Source organism: Salmo trutta, chromosome 12, assembly GCF_901001165.1.
Source record: "Salmo trutta chromosome 12, fSalTru1.1, whole genome shotgun sequence".
NCBI classification, from domain to species: domain Eukaryota; kingdom Metazoa; phylum Chordata; class Actinopteri; order Salmoniformes; family Salmonidae; genus Salmo; species Salmo trutta.
Genome location: NC_042968.1, coordinates 34,623,667 through 34,647,447, shown reverse-complemented (window position 1 = coordinate 34,647,447; position 23,781 = coordinate 34,623,667). Strand labels below are relative to the sequence as shown.

Sequence of the window (23,781 nt, the reverse complement as noted above, 5' to 3'; positions counted from 1 at the left end):
GCAATAAGGCACGAGGGGGTGTGGTATATGGCCAATATACCATGGCTAAGGGCTGTTCTTAAGCATGACGCAATGCGGAGTGCCTGGATAAAGCCCTTAGCCATGGGGGTATTGGCCATATATCACAAACCCCCGAGGTGCCTTAATGCTATTATAAACTGGTTACCAACGTAATTAGAGCAGTAAAAATAAAATGTTGTCATACCCGTGGTATACAGTCTGATATACCACGGCAGTCAGCCAAATCAGCATTCAGGGCTCGAACCGCCCAGTTTACAAATGACATATAAAACACTAGAATGGACATTGGAATCCTAGCAATATGACAGAAAATCCTTCATCTTGGTCAGGAAAAGCTGATCAGCTGATCAGACATTAAGATGCATAACAAAACAATGCATTTGTAGAAGCATTATTGAATTGTCAGATCCCTATAGCGTCCATTATCCAAGCAGACGATAATGCATAGTCCATTATCCCTATTACCTATATAGTTCACTGCTTTTGACCAGAGCTCTACGGGCCCAGTCAAAAACAGTGCAGAAAACAAGAGATCGGGTACTATTTGGGACGCAGGGTGGCTCTTCATCAGACAAAATAAATCTCTGATTGCTCTTTATAGGCTTGTAATGACCGGCACATAGACAACATGATGATAGCTTCATACTAGCAGCATTCAGTGGAGCCTTAGGGTAGCGTCCCGAAAAGGCACCCTATTCCCAACATAGTGCACTACTCTTCACCAATAGTGGCCCAACGGTAGTGTACTAAACTCAGCAAAAAAAAGAAACGTCCCCTTTTCAGGACCCTATCTTTCAAAGATAATTCGTAAAAATCTAAATAACTTCACAGATCTTCATTGTAAACGGTTTAAACACTGTTTCCCATGCTTGTGCAATGAACCATAAACAATGAATGAACATGCACCTGTGGAACGGTCGTTAAGACACTAACAGCTTACAGACGGTAGGCAATTAATGTCACAGTTATGAAAACTAAAGACACTAAAGAGGCCTTTCTACTGACTCTGAAAAACACCAAAAGAAAGATACCCAGGGTCCCTGCTCATCTGCGTGAACGTGCCTAAGACAGAGCTACAGGGAGACAGGACGGACAGCTGATCATCCTTGCAGTGGCATACCACATGTAACAACACCTGCACAGGATCGGTACATCCGAACATCACACCTGCGGGACAGGTACAGGATGGCAACAACAACTGCCCGAATTACACCAGGAACGCACAATCCCTCCATCAGTGCTAAGACTCTCAGCCTGGCAAAAAGTGCTCTTCACTGACGAGTTGCGATTTTGTCTCACCAGGGGTGATGGTCGGATTCGCGTTTATCGTCGAAGGAATGAGCGTTACACTGAGGCCTGTACTCTGGAGCGGGATCGATTTGGAGGTGGAGGGTCTGTCATGGTCTGGGGCGGTGTGTCACAGCATCATCGGGCTGAGCTTGTTGTCATTGTAGGAAATCTCAACGCTGTGCGTTACATGGAAGACATCCTCCTCCCTCATGTGGTACCCTTCCTGCAGGCTCATCCTGACATGACCCTCCAGCATGACAATGCCACCAGCCATACTGCTCGTTCTGTGCGTGACTTCCTGCAAGACAGGAATGTCAGTGTCCTGCCATGGCCAGCGAAGAGCCCGGACCTCCATCCTATCTGGGAACTATTGGATCAGAGGATGAGGGCTTGGGCCATTCTCCCCAGAAATGTCTGTGGAACTTGTTCAGTTTAGGTCTCAGTTGTTGAATCTAGTTATGTTCATATGTAGAGTGGTGATGACAGGACAACTACATGATGAACTGGATGTGTAGCCTGGATGAACTGGATGTGTAGCCTGGTGTTGACAGGTCAACTACATGATGAACGGGATGTGTAGCCTGGATGAACTGGATGTGTAGCCTGGTGTTGACAGGTCAACTACATGATGAACGGGATGTGTAGCCTGGATGAACTGGATGTGTAGCCTGGTGTTGACAGGTCAACTACATGATGAATGGGATGTGTAGCCTGGATGAACTGGATGTGTAGCCTGGTGTTGACAGGTCAACTACATGATGAATGGGATGTGTAGCCTGGATGAACTGGATGTGTAGCCTGGTGTTGACAGGACAACTACATGATGAACGGGATGTGTAGCCTGGATGAACTGGATGTGTAGCCTGGTGTTGACAGGACAACTACATGATGAACGGGATGTGTAGCCTGGATGAACTGGATGTGTAGCCTGGTGATGACAGGACAACTACATGATGAACTGGATGTGTAGCCTGGATGAACTGGATGTGTAGCCTGGTGTTGACAGGTCAACTACATGATGAACGGGATGTGTAGCCTGGATGAACTGGATGTGTAGCCTGGTGCTGACAGGACAACTACATGATGAACTGGATGTGTTGACAGGACAACTACATGATGAACTGGATGTGTTGACAGGACCACTACATGATGAACTGGATGTGTTGACAGGACCACTACATGATGAACTGGATGTGTTGACAGGACCACTACATGATGAACTGGATGTGTTGACAGGACCACTACATGATGAACTGGATGTGTTGACAGGACCACTACATGATGAACTGGATGTGTTGACAGGACCACTACATGATGAACTGGATGTGTTGACAGGACCACTACATGATGAACTGGATGTGTTGACAGGACAGCTACATGATGAACTGGATGTGTAGCCTGGTGTTGACACTAATGCATTACCATCTTTTTTCACAATATTATTCCAATCTCAGTGTGGAAATATATATATATATATATATATATATATATATATATATATATATATATATATATATATATATATATATATATATATAAAACACAGGAACTCACGTCTGACTGCACTGGGCCTTTCAAAGAACTCTGAAAGATGTAACTTTCACCTTTATTCGTGCAGTAAAAAGAACATTGGATAACAAGTTAATATCCTATTATGCATGAACCTTTCAAAAGACCATTCACTTCAAGTAGGTGTAGGTGTTTGAGTACGTACCCAGTACGTTCCCTGATGGCACCTCTTCTAGTTCCTCCAGCTCTCTGCCCATCAGCAGGTAGAGGCTGTCCATGGTGCAGCAGGCCAGGTGAGGGACGGGAGGGAGACAGGCACTCACACTAGTACTGCCCTCTGGGAGCTGACAGACAGAGAGAGAGAAAGAGAGAGCGAAACAGAGAGAGAACATTAGATCTCTAGAGCATCAGAGCCAATCATCCAGTACATTGGTTGTGAGATATTGGATTCTATAAGCAATTGTTAGTTAGTAGTACTGCTACTGAAGCCAGGAGGGACGAGGCAACAATAATACAACGACTTGTCTGTCTCAAATGGCACCCTATTCCCTACAGTATATAGTGCACTACTGTTGCCCAGGCCACAGAGGAACACAGCCCTCATCATAGAAGTCAATGTTGTCTTTAACCTTGGAATACACATCTTGAGATGGAAACAAACACGCAGAACATTTATGATTGTTGCTCTTTGAACAAACAGCCTTTGAGTTCATCTTCAGAACAGTTATTGTTTTGTCTGGTGAATATTGCAAATTGAGCAGAAAATGTGTTTTGTGCCTCTGCAGAGTGTGTGTACGTGTGTGTGTGTCCACATGCCTGTGTGTGTGTGTGTGTGTGTCCACATGCCTGTGTGTGTGTGTGTGTGTGTGTGTGTGTGTGTGTGTGTGTGTGTGTGTGTGTGTGTGTGTGTGTGTGTGTGTGTGTGTACATCCTTACCATGCGCAGGCCTTGTGCAGGGTCGTACTTGGGCCCCATCACAAACACCTTCTGTCCTCTGCGGACCACCCCACTGTAGACTCTGGCGAAGGCTACGAACGTCTCCTTCCCCTCCTCCTCCTCCGGTTTAGCCTTCAGAGACAGGGCCTGCATCTGGCCTGAGACACCCTCACTACCTGCATGTCAGGGAAGACAATGGAGACATACACTGGTATCAGTGGTATCATCATGAACATATTGGTTATTGGAACTGGCCAGAGCTTCCAAACCACTAGGGGGAAAAAAAGAGGCCCGGGTTGGTGTTCTAGCAAGGTAAGAGTGGGTGGGTGGGTGTGTGTGTGAGAGACACTTGCCTATGGTGTTGTCTCCACCAGGAGTGGTTGCCGGTGTTGTACTTCCTGATTGGGCATTTCCCTCCTCACTTTCTGTCTGCTGAATGGCTGCCAGTCTCTCAGTATGTCTCTGTCTGGCCAACTCCCTGCGCTGGGCCATCTCCTCCTGGGTCAACGGCCTGTGCGCGCGCACACACACACACACACACACACACACACACACACACACACACACACACGTTCAGTAGGTAGAAAATGTTTTGAAAACATTCCATTGCAAAATGTTTTGCTATTGTGTGCCCTACTGAACACTGTCCATTGTTTGGGCCAATGAATACACATTATATTAGACATGACACATCAAAACAGAAATGTAACAACCCACTAAATCAAGTCTTTATAGCAGGGTAACATAGCCTAGCAACTAGCACCGCTCTGTTTTATTTGATTCATCCTTTATTTAACCAGATAAGTCACAGAGACTTTTAAATCTCTTTTTCCAAGTGAGCCCTGGCCAAGAATCCATCATACAGTGCATTCGGAAAGTATTAAGACCCCTCGACTTTTTACACATTTTGTTATGTTACAGCCTTACTCTAAAATGGATTAAATAAATTTTTCCCCCCCTCATCAAATCTTCACACAATACCCCATAATAATAAAGCGAAAAAAGGTTTTTACAAATATTTGCAAATGTCTTAAAAAAAAAATAGAAATACCTTATTTACATAAGTATTCAGACCCTTTGCTATGAGACTTGAATTTGAGCTCAGTTGCATCCTGTTTCCACTGATCATCCTAGAGATGTTTCTACAACTTGGAGTCCACCGGTGGTAAATTCAATTGATTGGACATGATTTGGAAAGGCACACACCTGTCTATATAAGGTCCCACAGTTGACAGTGCATGTCAGAGCAAAAACCAGGCCATGAGGTCGAAGGAATTGTCTGTAGAGCTCCGAGACAGGATTGTGTCGAGGCACAGATCTGGGGAAGGGTACCCAAACATTTTTTACAGCATTGAAAGTCCCCAAGAACACAGTGGCCTCAATCATTCTTAAATAGAAGTTTGGAATCACCAAGACTCTTCCCAGAGCTGTCCGCCTGGCTAAACTGAGCAATCGGGAGAGAAGGGCCTTGGTCAGGGAGGTGACCAAGAACCCGATGGTCACCCTGAAAGCACTCCAGAGTTCCTCTGTGGTGATGGGAGAACCTTCCAGAAGGACAACCATCTCTGTAGCACTCCACCAACCTTTATGGTACAGCGGCCAGACGGAAGCCACTTCTCAGTAAAAGACACATAACAGCACGACTCTCAGACCATGACAAACAAGATTCTCTGGTCCAAGACTGAACAAGATTCTCTGAAACCAAGACTGAACTCTTTGGCCTAAATACCAAGCGTCACGTCTGGAGGAAACATGGCACCATCCCTACGGTGAAGCATGATGTGGGGATGTTTTTCAGGGGCAGGGACTGAGAGACTGGTCGGGATCGAGGAAAAGATGAATAGAGCAAAGTACAGAGAGATCCTAGATGCTAACATGCTCCAGATTGCTCAGGACCTCAGACTGGGGCGAAGGTTCATCATCCAACAGGACAACACAGGAGTGGCTTCAGGATAATTATCTGAATGTCCTTGAGTGGCCCAGTCAGAGCCCGGACTTGAACCCTATCGAATATCTTTGGAGAGACCTGAAAATATCTGTGCAGCGACGCTCCCCATACAACCTGAGCTTCAGAGGATCTGCAGAGAAGAAATGTGAGAAAATCCCCAAATACAGGTGTGACAAGCTTGTAGCGTCATACCCAAGAATACTCAAGGCTGTAATCGCTGCCAAAGTTGCTTCAACAGAGTACTGAGTAAAGGGTCTGAATACTAATGTAAATGTGATATTTCCGGTTTTTATATTAAATACATTTACAAAAGTTTCTAAAAACCTGTTTTTCCTTTGTCATTATGCGGTATTGTGTGTAGACTGATGAGGGGGGGAAAAAAACAATTTTAGAATAAGGCTGTAACATAACAAAATGTGGAAAAAGTGAAGGGGTCTGAATACTTTATGAATGCACTGTGTAGTTACACAGACAGAACACAACATAACAATGAATGGAAGTTAAAACAGCACAAAGAGCATAAGATAAGTTAAAAAGAGCAGGTTTCCAAGCAAAATCCTCCTTAAATAAAAAGGTGGAATCTATGGTCAACGGCTATCCAATCTGAGATTTAAAATAATTCATGGGAATAAAATGATCTAGTATCAGCCTGTGGTTGTCCCAAACGGAACCCTAGTCCATATTTGGTACACTACTTAAAATCAAAATGTACTGGTCTTGTACACAATTTTGCAGATGTTATCGCAGGTGCAGGGAAATACTTGTGCTTCCAGCTCCAACAGTGCAGCAATATCTTGCAATACATACAATCACCAAAATTATAGAAAAAGAAAGAAATGAATACCTATCAGCACAATGTCACGACTCCCACCGATGGTGGCGCCCCCTCCTGCTCGGGTGGCGCTCGGCGGTCGTTGTCACCGGTCTACTAGCTGCCATTGATTCCTTTTGTTTTCCCCCTTTCTGTTATTGTTTGCACCTGTCCTTAGTTGAGAGGATTAGCAGGGCTATATTAGCTAGTTGGCCCGCCTGCTCTTTGAGCGGGATTGTTTCTCTGTTGGTTGCTTTGTTACGCGCTGTATTGTATTTAGCGCTAGTGCGTGGGTTTACGCTCACTGTGTTTTGTCCCCTGTGTTTGGGGCACTTTGATTTTTGTGTGCACTGAGTTCGCTATTTGGGGTGGCAGGTGTTTTGCTGTGTGGCTCATTAAAAGCCATCACCCGTATCGCTGCTTCCTGCGTCTGATTCCTCCTCCACTACACCTAAGCATTACAGAATCCCGCACCACCTATGGAGTCAGCAGGAGCAGCTGCCAACCCCCTTCCCTCGATGGAGGAACGCGTGCTCCATCATACATCAGTCCTCCACCGAATCGGATCCACGATGGATCAAATGATGGAGAGGATGGACCGATGGGAGAGGAGTGGTCTCCTCTCTCCACCTCCGGCTTCTCCGACGCAGCCACCTCCGCCTCCCACTGCGTCTGGCTCTGGCGCGCTTCGTCTGGCGCTCCCGAGGGAGCATGATGGAGCGGCGGCTGGGTGCCAGGGATTTCTGCTCCAGCTCGAGTTGTACCTGGCCAGCGCCAGACCTGCTCCCTCGGGGGAGGAGAGCGTGAGTGCCCTCGTTTCCTGCCTGACGGGCCGAGCTCTGGAGTGGGCCAATGCAATCTGGAATGGTCCGGACTCAGCGAGGGACCACTATCCAGAGTTCACCCGCCGCTTTCGGGCCGTGTTGGACCACCCTCCGGAAGGAAGAGCGGCGGGTGAACGGCTGTTCCACCTCAGGCAGGAGACGAGGAGCGTGCAGGACTTCGCGCTGGAGTTCAGGACCTTGGCTGCTGGGGCGGGGTGGAACGACAGGGCCCTGATAGACCATTACCGGTGTAGTCTCCGGGCGGATGTCCGCAGGGAGCTAGCCTGTCGGGACATCGCTCTTTCTCTCGATGAGCTCATCGACATGTCTATCCAACTGGACAATCTGCTGGCTGCCCGCGGGAGTCGAGAGGGCAGGCAGAACACTTCTCGGTCGACCCAGGTGAGTCAGCACCAAACTCACCCAGAACCCCCTGTTGGTCACATGATCTTATTCATTTTGTTTTCTGATTTTTCTCCCTCTTCCCAGCATAGGGCGCTAGTCGATTCAGGCGCAGCTGGGAACTTTATGGATCGCGGACTCACCATTAAGCTGGGCATTCCGCAAGTGCCGATAGATTCCCCCTTCCCCGTGCACTCCCTAGATAGCCGGCCATTAGGGTCAGGGCTAGTCAGGGAGTCTACGGTTCCACTGGACACGGTAACGCAGGGGAATCATAAGGAACGGATTTGTTTCTTTCTTATTGATTCGCCTGCGTTTCCGGTGGTGCTGGGGGTCCCCTGGCTGGCTGATCACAATCCCCGGATTTCGTGGAAGCAGGGGGTTCTCCAGGGGTGGTCCGAGGAGTGTTCAGGGAGGGGTCTAGGAGTTTCTATAGGTGCCACGTCGGTGGAGAGTCCAGACCAAGTGTCCACCCTGCGCATTCCCCTTGAATACGCCGATTTGGCGATCGCCTTCTGTAAAAAGAGGGCGACCAAATTACCACCTCATCGATAGGGGGATTGTGCGATAGATCTCCAGGTTAACGCTGCGCTTCCCAAGAGTCACGTGTACCCCTTGTCACAGAGGAGACGGTGGCTATGGAGACATATGTCACGAATCTCTGGGACAGGGGTACATTCGGCCCTCCATCTCACCTGTCTCCTCGAGTTTGGACACACCTACTCATTCAAGGGTTTTTCTTTATTTTTACTATTTTCTACATTGTAGAATAATAGTGAAGACATCAAAACTATGAAATAACATATGGAATCATGTAGTAACCAAAAAAGTGTTACACAAATCAAAATATATTTAATATTTGAGATTCTTCAAAGTAGCCACCCTTTGCCTTGATGACAGCTTTGCATACTCTTGGCTTTCTCTCAGCCAGCTTCATGAGGTAGTCACCTGGAATGCATTTCAATTAACAGGTGTGCCTTGTTAAAAGTTAATTGGAATTGATTTCCTTCTTAATGCGTTTGAGACAAATCAGTTGTGTTGTGACAAGGTAGGGGTGGTATACAGAAGATATCCTATTTGGTAAAAGACCAAGTCCAAACTATGTCAAGAACAGCTCAAATAAGCAAAGAGAAACAACAGTGCATCATTACTTTAAGACATGAAGGTCAGTCAATGCGAAAGTTTCTTCAAGTGCAGTCGGAAAAACCATCAAGCGGTATGATGAAACAGGCTCTCATGAAGACCACCACAGGAATGGAAGACCCAGAGTTACCTCTGCTGCAGAGGATAAGTGCATTAGAGTTACCAGCCTCAGAAATTTCAGCCCAAATAATCAGGCCTTCATGGCCGAATTGCCGCAAATAAACCACTACTAAAGGACACCAATAAGAAGAAGAGACTTGCTTTGGCCACGAAACACAAGAATGGACATTAGACCAGTGAAAATCTGTCCTTTGGTCCAAATTGGAGATTTTTGATTCCAACCGATGTGTCTTTGTGAGACGCAGAGTAGGTGAACGGATGATCTCCGCATGTGTGGTTCCCACCGTGAAGCATGGAGGAGGGTGTGTCATGGTGTGGGGGTGCTTTGCTGGTGACACTGTCTGTGATTTATTTAGAATTCAAGGCACACTTAACCAGCATGGCTACCACAGCATTCTGTAGTGATACGCCATCCCATCTGGTTTGCGCTTAGTGGGACCATCATTTGTTTTTCAACAGGACAATGACCCAACACACACTTCCAGGCTGTGTAAGGGCTATTTGACCAAGAAGGAGAGTGATGGAGATCTGCATCAGATGACCTGGCCTTCACAATCACCCAACCTCAACCCAATTGAGATGGTTTGGAATGAGTTGGACCCCAAAGTGAAGGAAAAGCAGCCAACAAGTGCTCAGCATGTGGGAACTCCTTCAAGAATGTTGGAAAAGCATTCCTCATGAAGCTGGTTGAGAGAATGCCAAGAATGTGCAAAGCTGTCATCAAGGCAAAGTGTGGCTACTTTGAAGATTTGTTGAACACTTTAGTTACTTTATGATTCCATGTGTTATTTCATAGTTTTGATGTCTTCACTATTATTCTACAATGTAGAAAAAAGTAAAAATAAAGAAAAACCCTTGAATGAGTAGGTGTCCAAATTTTTGACTGGTACTGTATGTGTGTGTACATGGTGTGTCCAGACAGCATGTGAACGGTGTGTCCAGCAGTAGTTATATGGGACCAGGGCTCTGGTCAAAAGTCGCACACTAGGCAATAGGGTGCCATTTGGTATGCAGAATGGAGTCAAGAGGTCAGGTTTGTACCTCATCCTACCAAGTCCTGTCATCGCATGATGGTTATTTGTGCTGCTAACTTCCCTCACTGAGAAACTATGTTCTAATTACCTACCGACGATGGAAAATATGCAAAGGTTAAATTTGACCAATTACGACAACATAGGTGGTGTCTCCGGGCCAAGCTGGAAAAACGGAATAACAATTACTCTAAAATTGCTCTGGCCACCACAAACTCATGGCACGTGGGTGTGTCGTTTGAAATGGCACACTGCAGAGTCATTGCGGTGAGTGGTGTGTGTGTATGTGTGTGTGTGTGTGTGTGAGTGAGAGAGAGCTCAAAGTGACTACGTTGATACAGCTGGAAGCCATGATTGACAGTAGTGGCCATCCACACCAATTCAGCTCCCTGACAACCGACCGCTTAAACTATCCCATAATTTAGGTTCTGTCCCAAATGGCACCCTATTCCCTATATAGTGCACTACTTTTGACCAGGGCCCACAGGGAATAGGGTGCCATTTTGGACATGAACAAACAATAAAACGAGCTCTGCTGATTCACAAAGACTATAGGGGGGGGAGGGGGGGGCAGGTTGATTACATTTAGTAAAAATTAGATAGAAACGGGCCCAAACGAATACAGGCTTGCCATGAAGAGCGCAACATGGGAGAAATGGAACAATGTATTGTACTGAAGGACTACTTGTGGAATGCTGCTAACCACTGACTTCTGCTTTTAGTGTGAGGTGTGATTCCTGCAATTTGTCACACCACACACACTCTTTCGAACAACACACATACCTGCATGCACTGTACACACGCTCATGCAAACACAAACACTCATCCCCCTTTTATTCCATTTCACCCGAGATTCACTTATTTCCTGGACGTTCAACAATTCCAAGCCGTTGCATTCATAAGCGTACTGCGTAGCTACATTCTTTAACAAAGCGACCACAGCAGAGCTGCCGTGTTTTTCCTGATGAGGTCAAATCAGTCGCTCATGGGCAATAATGGGAAAGCCATGCGTTGTGGTCTCTGGCCTCCGTTGCAGTGGTTATAAAGTAATGGCTTCGCAAGCTTCTCAACGTTAAAGTAGGATTCTCTCAAAACCACAAGCCTTTTAAGTGTGTTATAAGCTGGTTGTGTGCGTGTGTGTGTGATATATATATCTGGTTTAAATATGTGGAAAACGAGACGATATTGATACTAAAGCTGTTCGTGAAACCGTCTTCATCAGCATCATACCATGCTGAGGATTTGGTTGCAGTCTTCCCATTTTAGGCGGAGTGCATAAAAATGTCATGAGAGCACAATGGGTATTTGCTTTCTGCTTTGACGTCAGCCCTTCATCCATACTGGAACGCTTTGGATGGTTGGTTGAAGTCTGACTTTGCTTCTTAGTCTTTGCTGCACGTGCTATTGTGTTGCTGGGATCAAAAAATGTTTGGGTCACATTTGTTCGAGAATTCTCACTTGATTAACTTAGAATTCTGCTTTCGTCCGACTTGCAAGATTCTACAGGACATGAAAACAGAACACATTGGTTTCACTCTTTTGTTCGCTGGTTCATTTGTTAACTCAACAGTCTTGTTGTTCCATGATGAAACTCTTTCCAAGTTCTGTAATAGATGTTTTGCTATCTCTTAGAAATAATTAAACATACAGAACAATGAGTTTACAGGACGACTGCTGCTTTGATAAAAAGAAACAGAACATCTAGGTTCCTCATACTGTTAATGAGAGGGGGATGTTTCAGTGTGTGGCTGTGTGCATGCCAGTGTGTGTATTCTGCCGAGCAACTGCCCAGAGCCATTAATAAAACCCACTGACATCACCAGCCAATCAGACGTGAGGACATTTAAAACACCAGGTCAAGACTGTTTGTGAAGAGAGACAGACAGATAGAGAGAGAGAGTCAGAAATGAAGGGGCGAGAGAGGGAGAAAGAAAGGGGTGTAGAGAGAGGTAGAAACAGAGAGGTTGCCCTCTCACTCCTACAGCAGTCTCAGAACTACTACTGAGACCTAAATTGATGGTGGGTGCCATGGTAACAAAGCATAACCATAGCTGTGTAGGCATGTAGGAGTGTCATCCAGGAACCCCCTGAAGCTAATTCAGAAAGAGAAACAGAGAGAGACAGAGACCACTGTGACTGACCCAAAATTAAAGGAAAGCTTTGACTATGTACAGACTCAGTGAACATAGCCTTGATACTGAGAAAGGCCGCCGTAGGCAGACCTGGCTCTCAAGAAGACATGCTATGTGCACACTGCCCATAAAATGAGGTGGAAACTGAGTTGCACTTCCTAACCTCCTGCCCAATGTATGACCATATTAGAGAGACATATTTCCCTCAGATTACAGACCCACAAAGAATTAAAAAAACAAATTGAATTTTGATAAACTCCCATTTCTATTGGGTGAAATACCAGCGTGCCAACACAGCAGCAAGATTTGTGACCTGTTGCCACAAGAAAAAGGCAACCAGTGAAGAACAAACACCATTGTAAACACAACCCATATTTATGTTTATTCATTTTCCCTTTTGTACTATTTTCACATTGTTACAACACTGTAGATAGACATATGACATTTGAAATGTCTTTATTATTTTGGAACTTTTGTGGAGTGTAAATTTTATATTGTTTATTTCACTTTTGTTTATTATCTATTTCATATGCTTTGGCATAGTTAACATGTTTCCAATGCCAATAAAGCCCCTTAAGTTGAACCGAGAAGGGAAATACTACAGTATGTGTCTATCTAAAACAGCCAAAAGGAAACTGTTTGAAGTGTCTGCATTGAAGGATATTCATGTAAAACACAAACATGTACCATCTGCAACAGACTACTCATAAACATATACCTGATATTTGTACTTTACACTGGGCGCTATACAACACACCCCCAGTCAAAAGTAGATCACTATATACAGTACCAGTCAAAAGTTTGGACACACCTACTCATCCCAAAAAAACAGGCTGTGTAAGGGCTATTTGACCAAGAAGGAGAGTGATGGAGTGCTGCATCAGATGTCCTGGCCTCCACAATCACCCGACCTCAACCCAATTGAGATGGGATGAGTTGGACCGCAGAGTGAAGGAAAAGCAGCCAACAAGTGATCAGTATATGTGGGAACTCTTGCAAGACTGTTGGAAAAGCATTCCAGTTGAAGCTGGTTGAGAGAATGCCAAGAGTGTGTAAAGCTGTCATCAAGGCAAAGGGGGGCTACTTCGAAGAATCTAAAAAATAGAATATCTTTTGATTTGTTTAAGTTTTTTCATAGTTTTGATGTCTTCACTGTTATTCTGAAATGTAGAAACTAGTACAAATAAATAAAAACCCTTGAATGAGTAAGTGTGTCCAAACTTTTGACTGGTACTGTACGTAGGGAATAGGTGCCATTTGAGACACAGATGATAGTAAAGGCCATTGAATAAGGTATGTTTTCCTTTGCAGAGAAGGCAGATCTTAGCCCATAGGACTCTGGTCAAAAGCAGTGCACTATATAGGGAATAAGGTGCTATTTAGAACACATCCAGAAAGATTGAAAGCAGTTAAGATGGCCAAGCAGTCGGCGAAATAAACGGAACATGATTATGCATAGTTTTACTTATGTAGCATGTACACAAAGATCTAGGTCAGGCTGGCTCACTGGAGCTGAACTCAACTGTTCCAATATGAACAGTCTAGGATGAAGTTTCCCCTAGATGCAGATCTATGGTCAGTTTCCCACACTAATGGTTAAGGTTAGGAAAGGAAGAGGGGAAGCTGATCCTACATCTGTCCCAAATGTGTGTCAAGAGAAACAAGACACAAATACCACAGCATCTGTAGTTCTTAACATTAGGGACCAGGAGTTGTCCTGAGCAGGTTACAACTCTGGGCCTGTATTTATCAAGTGTCTCAGAGTAGGAGTGCTAAACTAGGATCAGAGATACGCCTGAAGTGCACAGCTTCAATGACCCATGCTAGCCCCCAGGTGGCCACAGATATGCCTGAGGTGATACAGTATGGATTTAAAATAAAAAAATAAATAAAAAAAATCACATAAGAGGCTATGGTAGGTAGTTTCAATGGTCCTGCTAGTCCATGGGTGGCCAATGATATGTCTGGGCTGACAAGGTATGGATCTGATGAGTGAAAAGCTGTGGTATGTACAGTAATTGTCCCCAACTAGTCCATGGGTGGCTTGGGATCTGCCAGCAGCGTTTGTGTGCTACTGCAGCAGGTGGCAGCCATCAGGGGAAGGAAGCGGTCCTGGCTGGATCATTAGGCTGATGGTGGCCAGGCCTTTTCTACTGTAGAATACTGTGTGTGGGATGACATTTTTCCTCTTCCATAACATCCTTCACTCTCCCCCTTTCTATCTCGCTCATCTCACGCTGAGGCTAGTTAGGTCTCCCTCTTCTCCCTCCCTCCCTCCCTCCCTCTCTGTCTCTCCCTCTCTCTTCTCCCTCCCTCCCTCCCCCCTCCCTCTTCTCCCTCCCCCTCCCTCCCTCCCTCCTCTCAGTGTAATGGCAGAATCAGCCATTACAGGTTGGTACCGTGACAGAGGAGAGGAGAGGAGGGAGGGAGTGACAAAAAGAGCGCAACCTGTGGGGGTTAAGTGAATGTAGAGAGAAAAAATGATCCTCTGTGTACAACGTAAAACACCAAATAATGCACGCAGAGCAGAATTAGGCCGATACCCGCTAATTATCAAAATCTAGAAAAGAGACGTTGAATTCTACAACCACCTAAAAGGAAGCAATTCCCAAACCTTCCATAACAAAGCCATCACCTACAGAGAGATGAACCTGGAGAAGAGTCCCCTAATCAAGCTCGTCCTGGGTCCCTGTTCAAACAGACCCCACAGAGCCCCAGATCAGCAACACAATTAGACCCAACCAAATCATGAGAAATAAACAAATAATTACTTGACACATTGGAAAGAATTACCAAAAAACTGAGCAAACTAGAATGCTATTTGGCCCTAAATAGAGATTAAACAGTGGCAGAATACCTGACCACTGTGACTGACCCAAACTAAAGGAAAGCTATCTACAGACTCAGTGAGCATAGCCCTGCTATTGAGAAAGGCCGTCGTAGGCAGACCTGGCTCTCAAGAGAAGACAGGCTATGTGCACACTGCCCACAAAATGAGGTGGAAACTGAGCTGCACTTCCTAACCTCCTGCCAAATGTATGACCATATTAGAGGAACATATTTCCCTCAGATTACACGGATCCACAAAGAATTTGAAAACAAACCCGATTTTGAGTCACAAGAAAATGGCAACCAGTGAAGAACAAATACCATTGTAAATACAACCCATATTTATGTTTATTTATTTTCCCTTTTGTACATTAACCATTTGCACATTGTTAAAACACTGTAAATATACAAAATATGACATTTGTAATGTCTTTATACTTATGGAACTTCTGTGAGTGTAATGTTTACTGTTCATTTTTATTGTTTATTTCACTTTTGTATATTATCTACTTCACTTGCTTTGGCAATGTTAACATGTTTCCCATGTCAATAAAGCCCCTTGAATTGAGAGGAGAAATGAGGTCTGCCTGCCAAGGGGGTTTCTTTCTACTCCACAGACCTGAGGCACAGAGTCACCGAGGATCATACCAGGTCAGATAGAGAACAGGGAGTAACACCGACAGGATCATACCAGGTCAGATAGAGAACAGGGAGTAACACCGACAGGATCATACCAGGTCAGATAGAGAACAGGGAGTAACACCGACAGGATCATACCAGGTCAGATAGAGAACAGGGAGTAACACCGACAGGATCATACCAGGTCAGATAGAGAACAGGGAGTAACACCGACAGGATCATACCAGGTCAGATAGAGAACAGGGAGTAACACCGACAGGATCATACCAGGTCAGATAGAGAACAGGGAGTAACACCGACAGGATCATACCAGGTCAGATAGAGAACAGGGAGTAACACCGACAGGATCATACCAGGTCAGATAGAGAACAGGGAGTAACACCGACAGGATCATACCAGGTCAGATAGAGAACAGGGAGTAACACCGACAGGATCATACCAGGTCAGATAGAGAACAGGGAGTAACACCGACAGGATCATACCAGGTCAGATAGAGAACAGGGAGTAATACCGACAGGATCATACCAGGTCAGATAGAGAACAGGGAGTAATACCGACAGGATCATACCAGGTCAGATAGAGAACAGGGAGTAATACCGACAGGATCATACCAGGTCAGATAGAGAACAGGGAGTAATACCGACAGGATCATACCAGGTCAGATAGAGAACAGGGAGTAATACCGACAGACAGAGGGGGGGGGGTGTTTATGCATGTGTGTGTGTGTCAAATCAAATGTTATTTATCACATGCCGAATACAACTACTGTAGACTTTAGAGTGAAATACCAACGATGCAGTGTGTGTGTGTGTGTGTGAAGCACGGGTCAGCTGTTTTTTCACCCGCACCTGCTAATAACCCATCCACAACCGCCCGGCTAAGTGAAAATCTGAGGCCCACAACCGACCCTAACCCACAAATGTAGAAAACGCGCTGTATGAGATGGCAGAGCATTTTTTTTGACAGGCCTTTTAGATAGGCTTATGTTCCTGCTTATAATTTCCAACATTTTGGTAGGGTATTTGTCCGTCAACTTATAATTAGATACATGCAGCTTCTCTTCTGTCATTACTTGTTGCCCTAGAATTAAGCAGTAAGGCATGAGTGGGTGTGGTATATGGCCAATATACCACGGCTAAGGGCTGTTCTTAAGCACAAAGCATTGCGGAGTGCCTGGATACAGCCCTTAGCCGTGGTATACTGGCCATATACCACAAACCCCCAAGGTGCCTTATTGCTATTATAAAGTGGTTACCAATGTAATTAGGGCAGTAAAAATACATGTTTTGTCATACGGTCGAAATAAACCCTTGCTCACCAAACTAATCTAATGAATCAGTAGAATGAATGCTTCAATCTAGTTGACGTCAGTAAAGTTCTTTCTCTCAGGCAGCAAAGACATTTAGGGACCAGGAAGAAAATGCAATAGGCAAGGAAATGGCACCGGAAGAAATGGCAGCAGTTTTACGGGCGTCCAACCAATTGTGCTATTATGTGTTTTTTTCACATTATTTGTAACTTATTTTGTACATAATGTTTCTGCAACCGTATCTTACGGCAGAAAAGAGCTTCTGGATATCAGGACAGCGATCACTCACCTCGGATTAGACAAAGATTTTTTCAACAACAAGCAAGACTCACATGATATTCTCCAAACACCCGGCAGGGCCGACATCCCAGTTATTCGCAAGAGGAAGCAAAACAGGTACAGAGGACGAAGAGCCGGATGCCTCGTCAGGACCCGCAGAAGGCAAGTAGGAAATCTGCCGTTACCGTCAATATTACTCGCCAACGTGCAATCATTGGACAATAAATTAGACGAGGTACGATCACAAATATCCTACCAACAGGACATCAACAACTGTAATATCTTATGTTTCACGAAATCGTGGCTGAATGATGACATGGATATTCAGCTAGCGGGATATACGTTGCACCGGCAGGGAAGTCTCTATATTTTGCTTGCCTGAAGTAGAGTATATTGTGATAAATTGCAGGCCACACTACTTGCCTAGAGAGTTCTCAGCTATACTTTTCGTGGCTGTTTATTTACCACCACAGACAGATGCTGGCACTAAGAACGCACTCAGTCAGCTGTATAAGGAAATAAGCAAACAGGAAACCACTCACCCAGAGGCGGCATTCCTAGTGGCCGGAGACTTTTATGCAGGGAAACTTAAATCAGTTCTACCAAATCTCTATCAACATGTTAAATGTGCAACCAGAGGGAAACAAATTCTAGATCACCTGTACTCCACATACAGAGACGTGTACAAAGCTCTCCCTCGTCCTCCACTTGGTAAATCCGACCACAACTCTATCCTCCTGATTCCTGCTTACAAGCAAAAATTAAAGCAGGAAGCACCAGTGACTCGGCCTATAAAAAGGTGGTCAGATGAAGCAGATGCTAAACGACAGGACTGTTTTGCTATCACAGACTGGAACATGTTCCGGGATTCTTCCGATGACATTGAGGAATACACCACATCAGTCACTGGCTTTATCAATAAGTGCATCGAGGACGTCGTTCCCACAGTGACTACGTACATACCCCAACCAGAAGCCATGGATTACAGGCAACATTCTCACTGACCTAAAGGGTAGAGCTGCCGCTTTCAAGGTGGGGGATTATAACCCAGAAGCTTACAAGAAATCCCACTATGCCCTGCGACAAACCATCAAACAGGCAAAGTGTCAATACAGGGCTAAGATTGAATCATACTACACTGGCTCCGACGCTCGTCAGATGTGGCAGGGCTTGCAAACTATTAGAGACTACAAAGGGAAGCACAGCCGCGAGCTGCCCAGTGACACGAGCCTACCAGACAAGCTAAATCACTTCTATGCTCGCTTCGAGGCAAGCAACACTGGAGGCATGCATGAGAGCATCAGCTATTCCGGACGACTGTGTGATCACGCTCTCCGTAGCCGACGTGAGTAAGACCTTTAAACAGGTCAACACACACAAGGCTGCGGGGCCAGACAGATTACCAGGACATGTGCTTTGGACATGTGCTGACCAACTGGCAGGTGGCTTCACTGACATTTTCAACATGTCCCTGAGTCTGCAATACCAACATGTTTCAAGCAGACCACCATAGTCCCTGTGCCCAAGAACACAAAGGCCACCTGCCTTAAATGACTACAGACCCGTAGCACTCACGTCCGTAGTCATGAAGTGCTTTGAAAGGCTGGTAATGGCTCGCATCAACACCATTATCCCAGAAACCCTAGACCCGCTCCAATTTGCATACCGCCCAAACAGATCCACAGATGCCATTTCTATTGCACTCCACACTGCCCTTTCCCACCTGGACAAAAGGAACACCTACGTGAGAATGCTATTCATTGAATACAGCTCAGCGTTCAACACCATAGTACCCACAAAGCTCATCACTAAGCTAAGGATCCTGGGACTAAACACCTCCCTCTGCAACTGGATCCTGGACTTCCTGACGGGCCGCCCCCAGGTGGTGAGGGTAGGTAGCAACACATCTGCCATGCTGATCCTCAACACTGGAGCTCCCCAGGGGTGCGTGCTCAGTCCCCTCCTGTACTCCCTGTTCACCCACGACTGCATGGCCAGGCACGACTCCAACACCATCATTAAGTTCGCAGACGACAACAGTGGTAGGCCTGATCACCGACCACGACGAGACAGCCTATAGGGAGGAGGTCAGAGACCTGGCTGGGTGGTGCCAGAATAACAACCTATCCCTCAACATAACCAAGACTAAGGAGATGACTAAGGTCCCTCCTGAGATGTGTGCAAACCTGCTGGCAAACTACAAGAAACGTCTGACCTCTGTGATTGCCAACAAGGGTTTTGCCACCAAGTACTAAGTCATGGTTTGCAGAGGGGTCAAATACTTATTTCCCTCATTAAAATGCAAATCAATTTATAACATTTTTGACATGTGTTTTTCTGGATTTTTTGTTGTTATTCTGTCTCTCACTGTTCAAATAAACCTACCATTAAAATTATAGACTGATCATTTCTTTGTCAGTGGGCAAACGTACAAAATCAGCAGGGGATCAAATACTTTTTTCCCTCACTGTACATACTACCTCAATTGGCCCGACCAACCAGTGCTCCCGCACATTGGCTAACCGGGCTATCTGCATTGTGTCCCGCCACCCGCCAACCCCTCTTTTTACGCTACTGCTACTCTCTGTTCATCATATATGCATAGTCACTTTAACCATACCTACATGTACATACTACCTCAATAAGCCTGACTAACCGGTGTCTGTATATAGCCTTGCTACTGTTATTTTCAAATGTCTTTTTACTGTTGTTGTATTTCTTTACTTACCTACACACACACCTTTTTTTCGCACTATTGGTTAGAGCCTGTAAGTAAGCTTTTTACTGTAAGGTCTACACCTGTTGTATTCGGCACACGTGACAAATAAACTTTGATTAAAAAAAATTGAAAGATTTTCAGTGCAAAATCTCCAAATGACGTCAGTTTGACCGGTTTTAAGGGAATTAAAAGCTGTGAAAACTACCCAACATGTTTATGATAGGATTTCAGTTCGACTTGGATGCATATTTTATGTGGTTGAAATACTATCAGCTTTTATAATGCTGATAAAGAAAGCACCTTTACATACGGTCCCTAACCGCACATTCATTCTCTCAAGAATGCTTAAAGAAATAAATAAATATTTCTCCACTCCTGTTCCCGAGTCAAAATGTACATTTGGTAAATAATTTTACTGCAAGAAATACTTCATTTCGGTAGGAGTACATAATTAGGCCACAGACCTACAGTCAGTGTCCAGATTTCAGGCTACTATCCCATTAAACCTATCTATCTGAACAGTAGCCTACAGTAGTGCTTTTTTTTTAGATTGGTTGGGTTTCGGTTAGATTATTAAAAAATAATCATGATTTCGGTTTTGATATTTTTGCATTGTGAAATGATGACATTACAATGATTTTAGAGCTTTGTAACAGAAATTCCAAAACCAAAAATAGGGACCATTCAATTGCCAAAACAAAGAAAATATCCCATTGTCTCTGTCAGGTCCTCATTGGGTAGACCAGTTGTTCACAACCAGGGACACTACTGTAGGATCCCTCGGGGTACATGGCCTACCAACAAGGGGTACTTGAGAAGACTCATGAGACCATAGGTCTACAGGTAAAATGCACATGAGGGGGTACTTCAGGGGTACTCCTGGCAGAGCAAAATTCAGTTGGTTGCACAGTAACTGAAAAAGGTTGGAAACCACTGGGTAGATATCAATAGAAAAATGGACATTTACAATCATGCAGTCTTTGTGTATCTAACCTAACGAAGCAGGCGTGAAAGTGTATCGGTCCAGAGATCTGTATATAATGTTGAGATGTTCATGTCTCCGCCCTAACAAAGGCGGGAAGGCAGGAGAAAAGCTTCAGTCCAAAATAAGCCCGTAGAAACGAATTGGGCTTATTTTGGACAGATTTTGGCAAGAGTGAAACCTCTCGCCTCACCTCTTCCGCTCTGATCAGTCTCTGTCAGAGCCAGAAAAAAACAAACAACGGATTATGGTCATTGTAGTTAATTACAACATTTCTGCACTGAACTAGGTTGAATATTTGCTTAATGAAAACTACAACTTCCTTCAGCCCAGCATCCCACATAGTTATTGACTTGATTTCTCTCCTGAATTATTTGATTTCTCTCTAGAGAAACGTTGCGTTGGGCTAAAAAAAAAACTAATCTGAATGAAATTCAAGTAATTGAACCGATGTCGTTCAAATAGTTGTTTAGGCCTAATAACAGGGTAAAAAAACGAATTGTCAGTTAATCGCTCAGCACAACCGGCACTGCCATCATCCTCCTTTACCACTTCCCCAAATCTTTCCCAAACTTTAGGCTAATGTTCTTCTATGGTACTTTTTGCCTCAGTGGATCGACTTAACTTTTTCTGCCCAAGTTCCCAAAAGCATTTGGCAACTGGCGTATATTTGGTCAGCGTACAGTTACGCCCTAAAACTTAGGCTATGCACTAAGGCCAGATAAAAAAAAATATATACATTTCACATGGATTTTTTATGTGAGCGAGCGAGCCCTGGTCAAAAGTAGGGCGCTATGTAGGGAATAGGGTGCCATTTGGTATGCCGCCAAAGCCATTTGCACAGTCACCATCCCATTATAACATGACTATTATCCAAGTGTATTGTTGAAGGGGGCGCTGTAATAGCTTTCAGTAGAGGACACACTATAATAGCTTTCTGGAGAAGACTACACCAATTCTACATCCCAAATGGCACCCTATTCAGCGCACTACTTTTAACCAGGGCCCATAGCGCTCTGGTCAAAGTAGAGCACTATGAAGGGAATACGGTGCCATTTGGGATGTAGACACACTCTCTTCCTGGAGCCGCACAGCACAGGAGCACTTTGCATCCTGGTCATTAAGCCTAGCAGACGCTGTTATGGAAACGCACACAATAAGTGCATTCAGCAGAGGAAGGTGAAACGACCACGTAACACTATCATCTTAAGTGGAACCTTCAAAATGATGTGTTAGAAGGCACCATAGTACTACAATGTTATCACAAGTCAGACAATTGTTTCCAAAATGTGACATAATATGTAATTCCTACAAATATCCATATCTACATCCAGTCCTGGGTTCAAATACTTCAATCATCTCTCCCAATAATTGGAGCGTTTGTTTCAGTCTGCCTGGAGTGCCAGATGGATTTGCAGTTTTGTGACTTTACTATTGGTTTATTAAGCCAGGCAAGCTTATAACCCATCCTGCCAATACATTTTCCTCAACACGTGCATCACAGGCCATGGCCATTAAAATAACACTGGGGAGCTGCGAAAATCTGCTTCTGAGGAACAAATGTGGTGCTGGGGTGGCTCTACTGTAGTGCAGCATCCCTTTGTTGTATTTTAATGATATTTGTTACCTGTAACATAACAAAATGTGGAAAAAGTCAAGGAGATTTGAATACTTTCCAAATGCACTCTGTGTATGTGTCATTCAAGGATTTTGTTTATTTTTTACTATTTCCTACATTGTAGAATAATACTGAAGACATCAAAACTATGAAATAACACATATGGAATCATGTAGTAACCAAAAAAAAGTGTTAAAAAAATAGAAAAAATATATTTTATATTTGAGATTCTTCAAATAGCCACTCTTTGCCTTGATGACAGCTATGCATACTCTTGGCATTCTCTCAACCAGCTTCACCTGGAATGCTTTTCCAACAGTCTTGAAGGAGATCCCACATATGCTGAGCACTTGTTGGCCGCTTTTCCTTCACTCTGCCGTCCAACTCATCCCAAACAATCACAATTTGGTTGAGGTCGGGGAATTGTGGAGGCCAGGTCATCTGATGCAGCAGGTCATCACTCTCCTCCTTGGTATAATAGCCTTTACACAGTCTGGAGGTGTGTTGGGTCATTGTCCTGTTGAAAAACAAATGATAGTCCCACTATAAGCGCAAACCAGAAGGGATGGTGTATCGCTGCAGAATGCTGTGGAAGCCATGCAGGTTAAGTGTTCCCTGAATTCTAAATAAATCACAGTGTCGCCAGCAAAGCACCCCCACACCATGATACCCCCTCCTCCATGCTTCACATGCGGAGATCATCCGTTCACCGACACCGCGTCTCACAAAGACACATCGGTTGGAACTAAAAATCTCCAATTTGGACTTATCAGACCAAAAGACACATTCCACTGGTCTAATGTCCATTGCTCGTGTTTCTTGGCCCAACCAAGTCTCTTCTTTGTGTCCTTTAGTAGTGGCTTCTTTGCAGCAATTCAACCATGAAGGCCTGATTCACACACTCTCCTCTGAACAGTTGATGTTGAGATGTGTCTGTTACTTGAACTCTGTGAAGCATTTATTTGGGCTGCAATTTCTGAGGCTGGTAACTCTAATGAACTTATCCTCTGCAGCAGAGGTAACTCTAGGGCTTCCATTCCTGTGGTGGTCTTCATGAGAGCCAGTTTCATCATACCGCTTGATGGTTTTTCCGACTGCACTTTCAAAGTTCTTGAAATGTTCCACATTGACTGACCTTCATGTCTTAAAAGTAATGATGGACTGTCATTTCTCTTTGCTTATTTGAGCTGTTCTTCCAATAATATGGAATTGGTATTTTACCAAATAGGGCTATCTTCT

At 44.6% G+C, this 23,781-nt stretch overlaps 1 protein-coding gene across 5 annotated transcripts in view; it reads right to left on the bottom strand.

Annotated features, from left to right (window-relative positions):
* Positions 1-23,781, bottom strand: part of LOC115203420 (elongation factor-like GTPase 1) — a 104,805-nt gene that overhangs the window by 71,468 nt on the left and 9,556 nt on the right. For all 5 annotated transcript variants that reach the window (XM_029768105.1, XM_029768106.1, XM_029768108.1 and 2 more), the window contains 3 exons: positions 4,110-4,267; positions 3,757-3,932; positions 3,026-3,164 (listed from right to left, as the gene is read on the bottom strand). In XM_029768105.1, the coding sequence (XP_029623965.1) occupies positions 3,026-3,164; positions 3,757-3,932; positions 4,110-4,267 (473 nt within the window). The remainder of the gene's footprint in view (positions 1-3,025; positions 3,165-3,756; positions 3,933-4,109; positions 4,268-23,781) is intronic.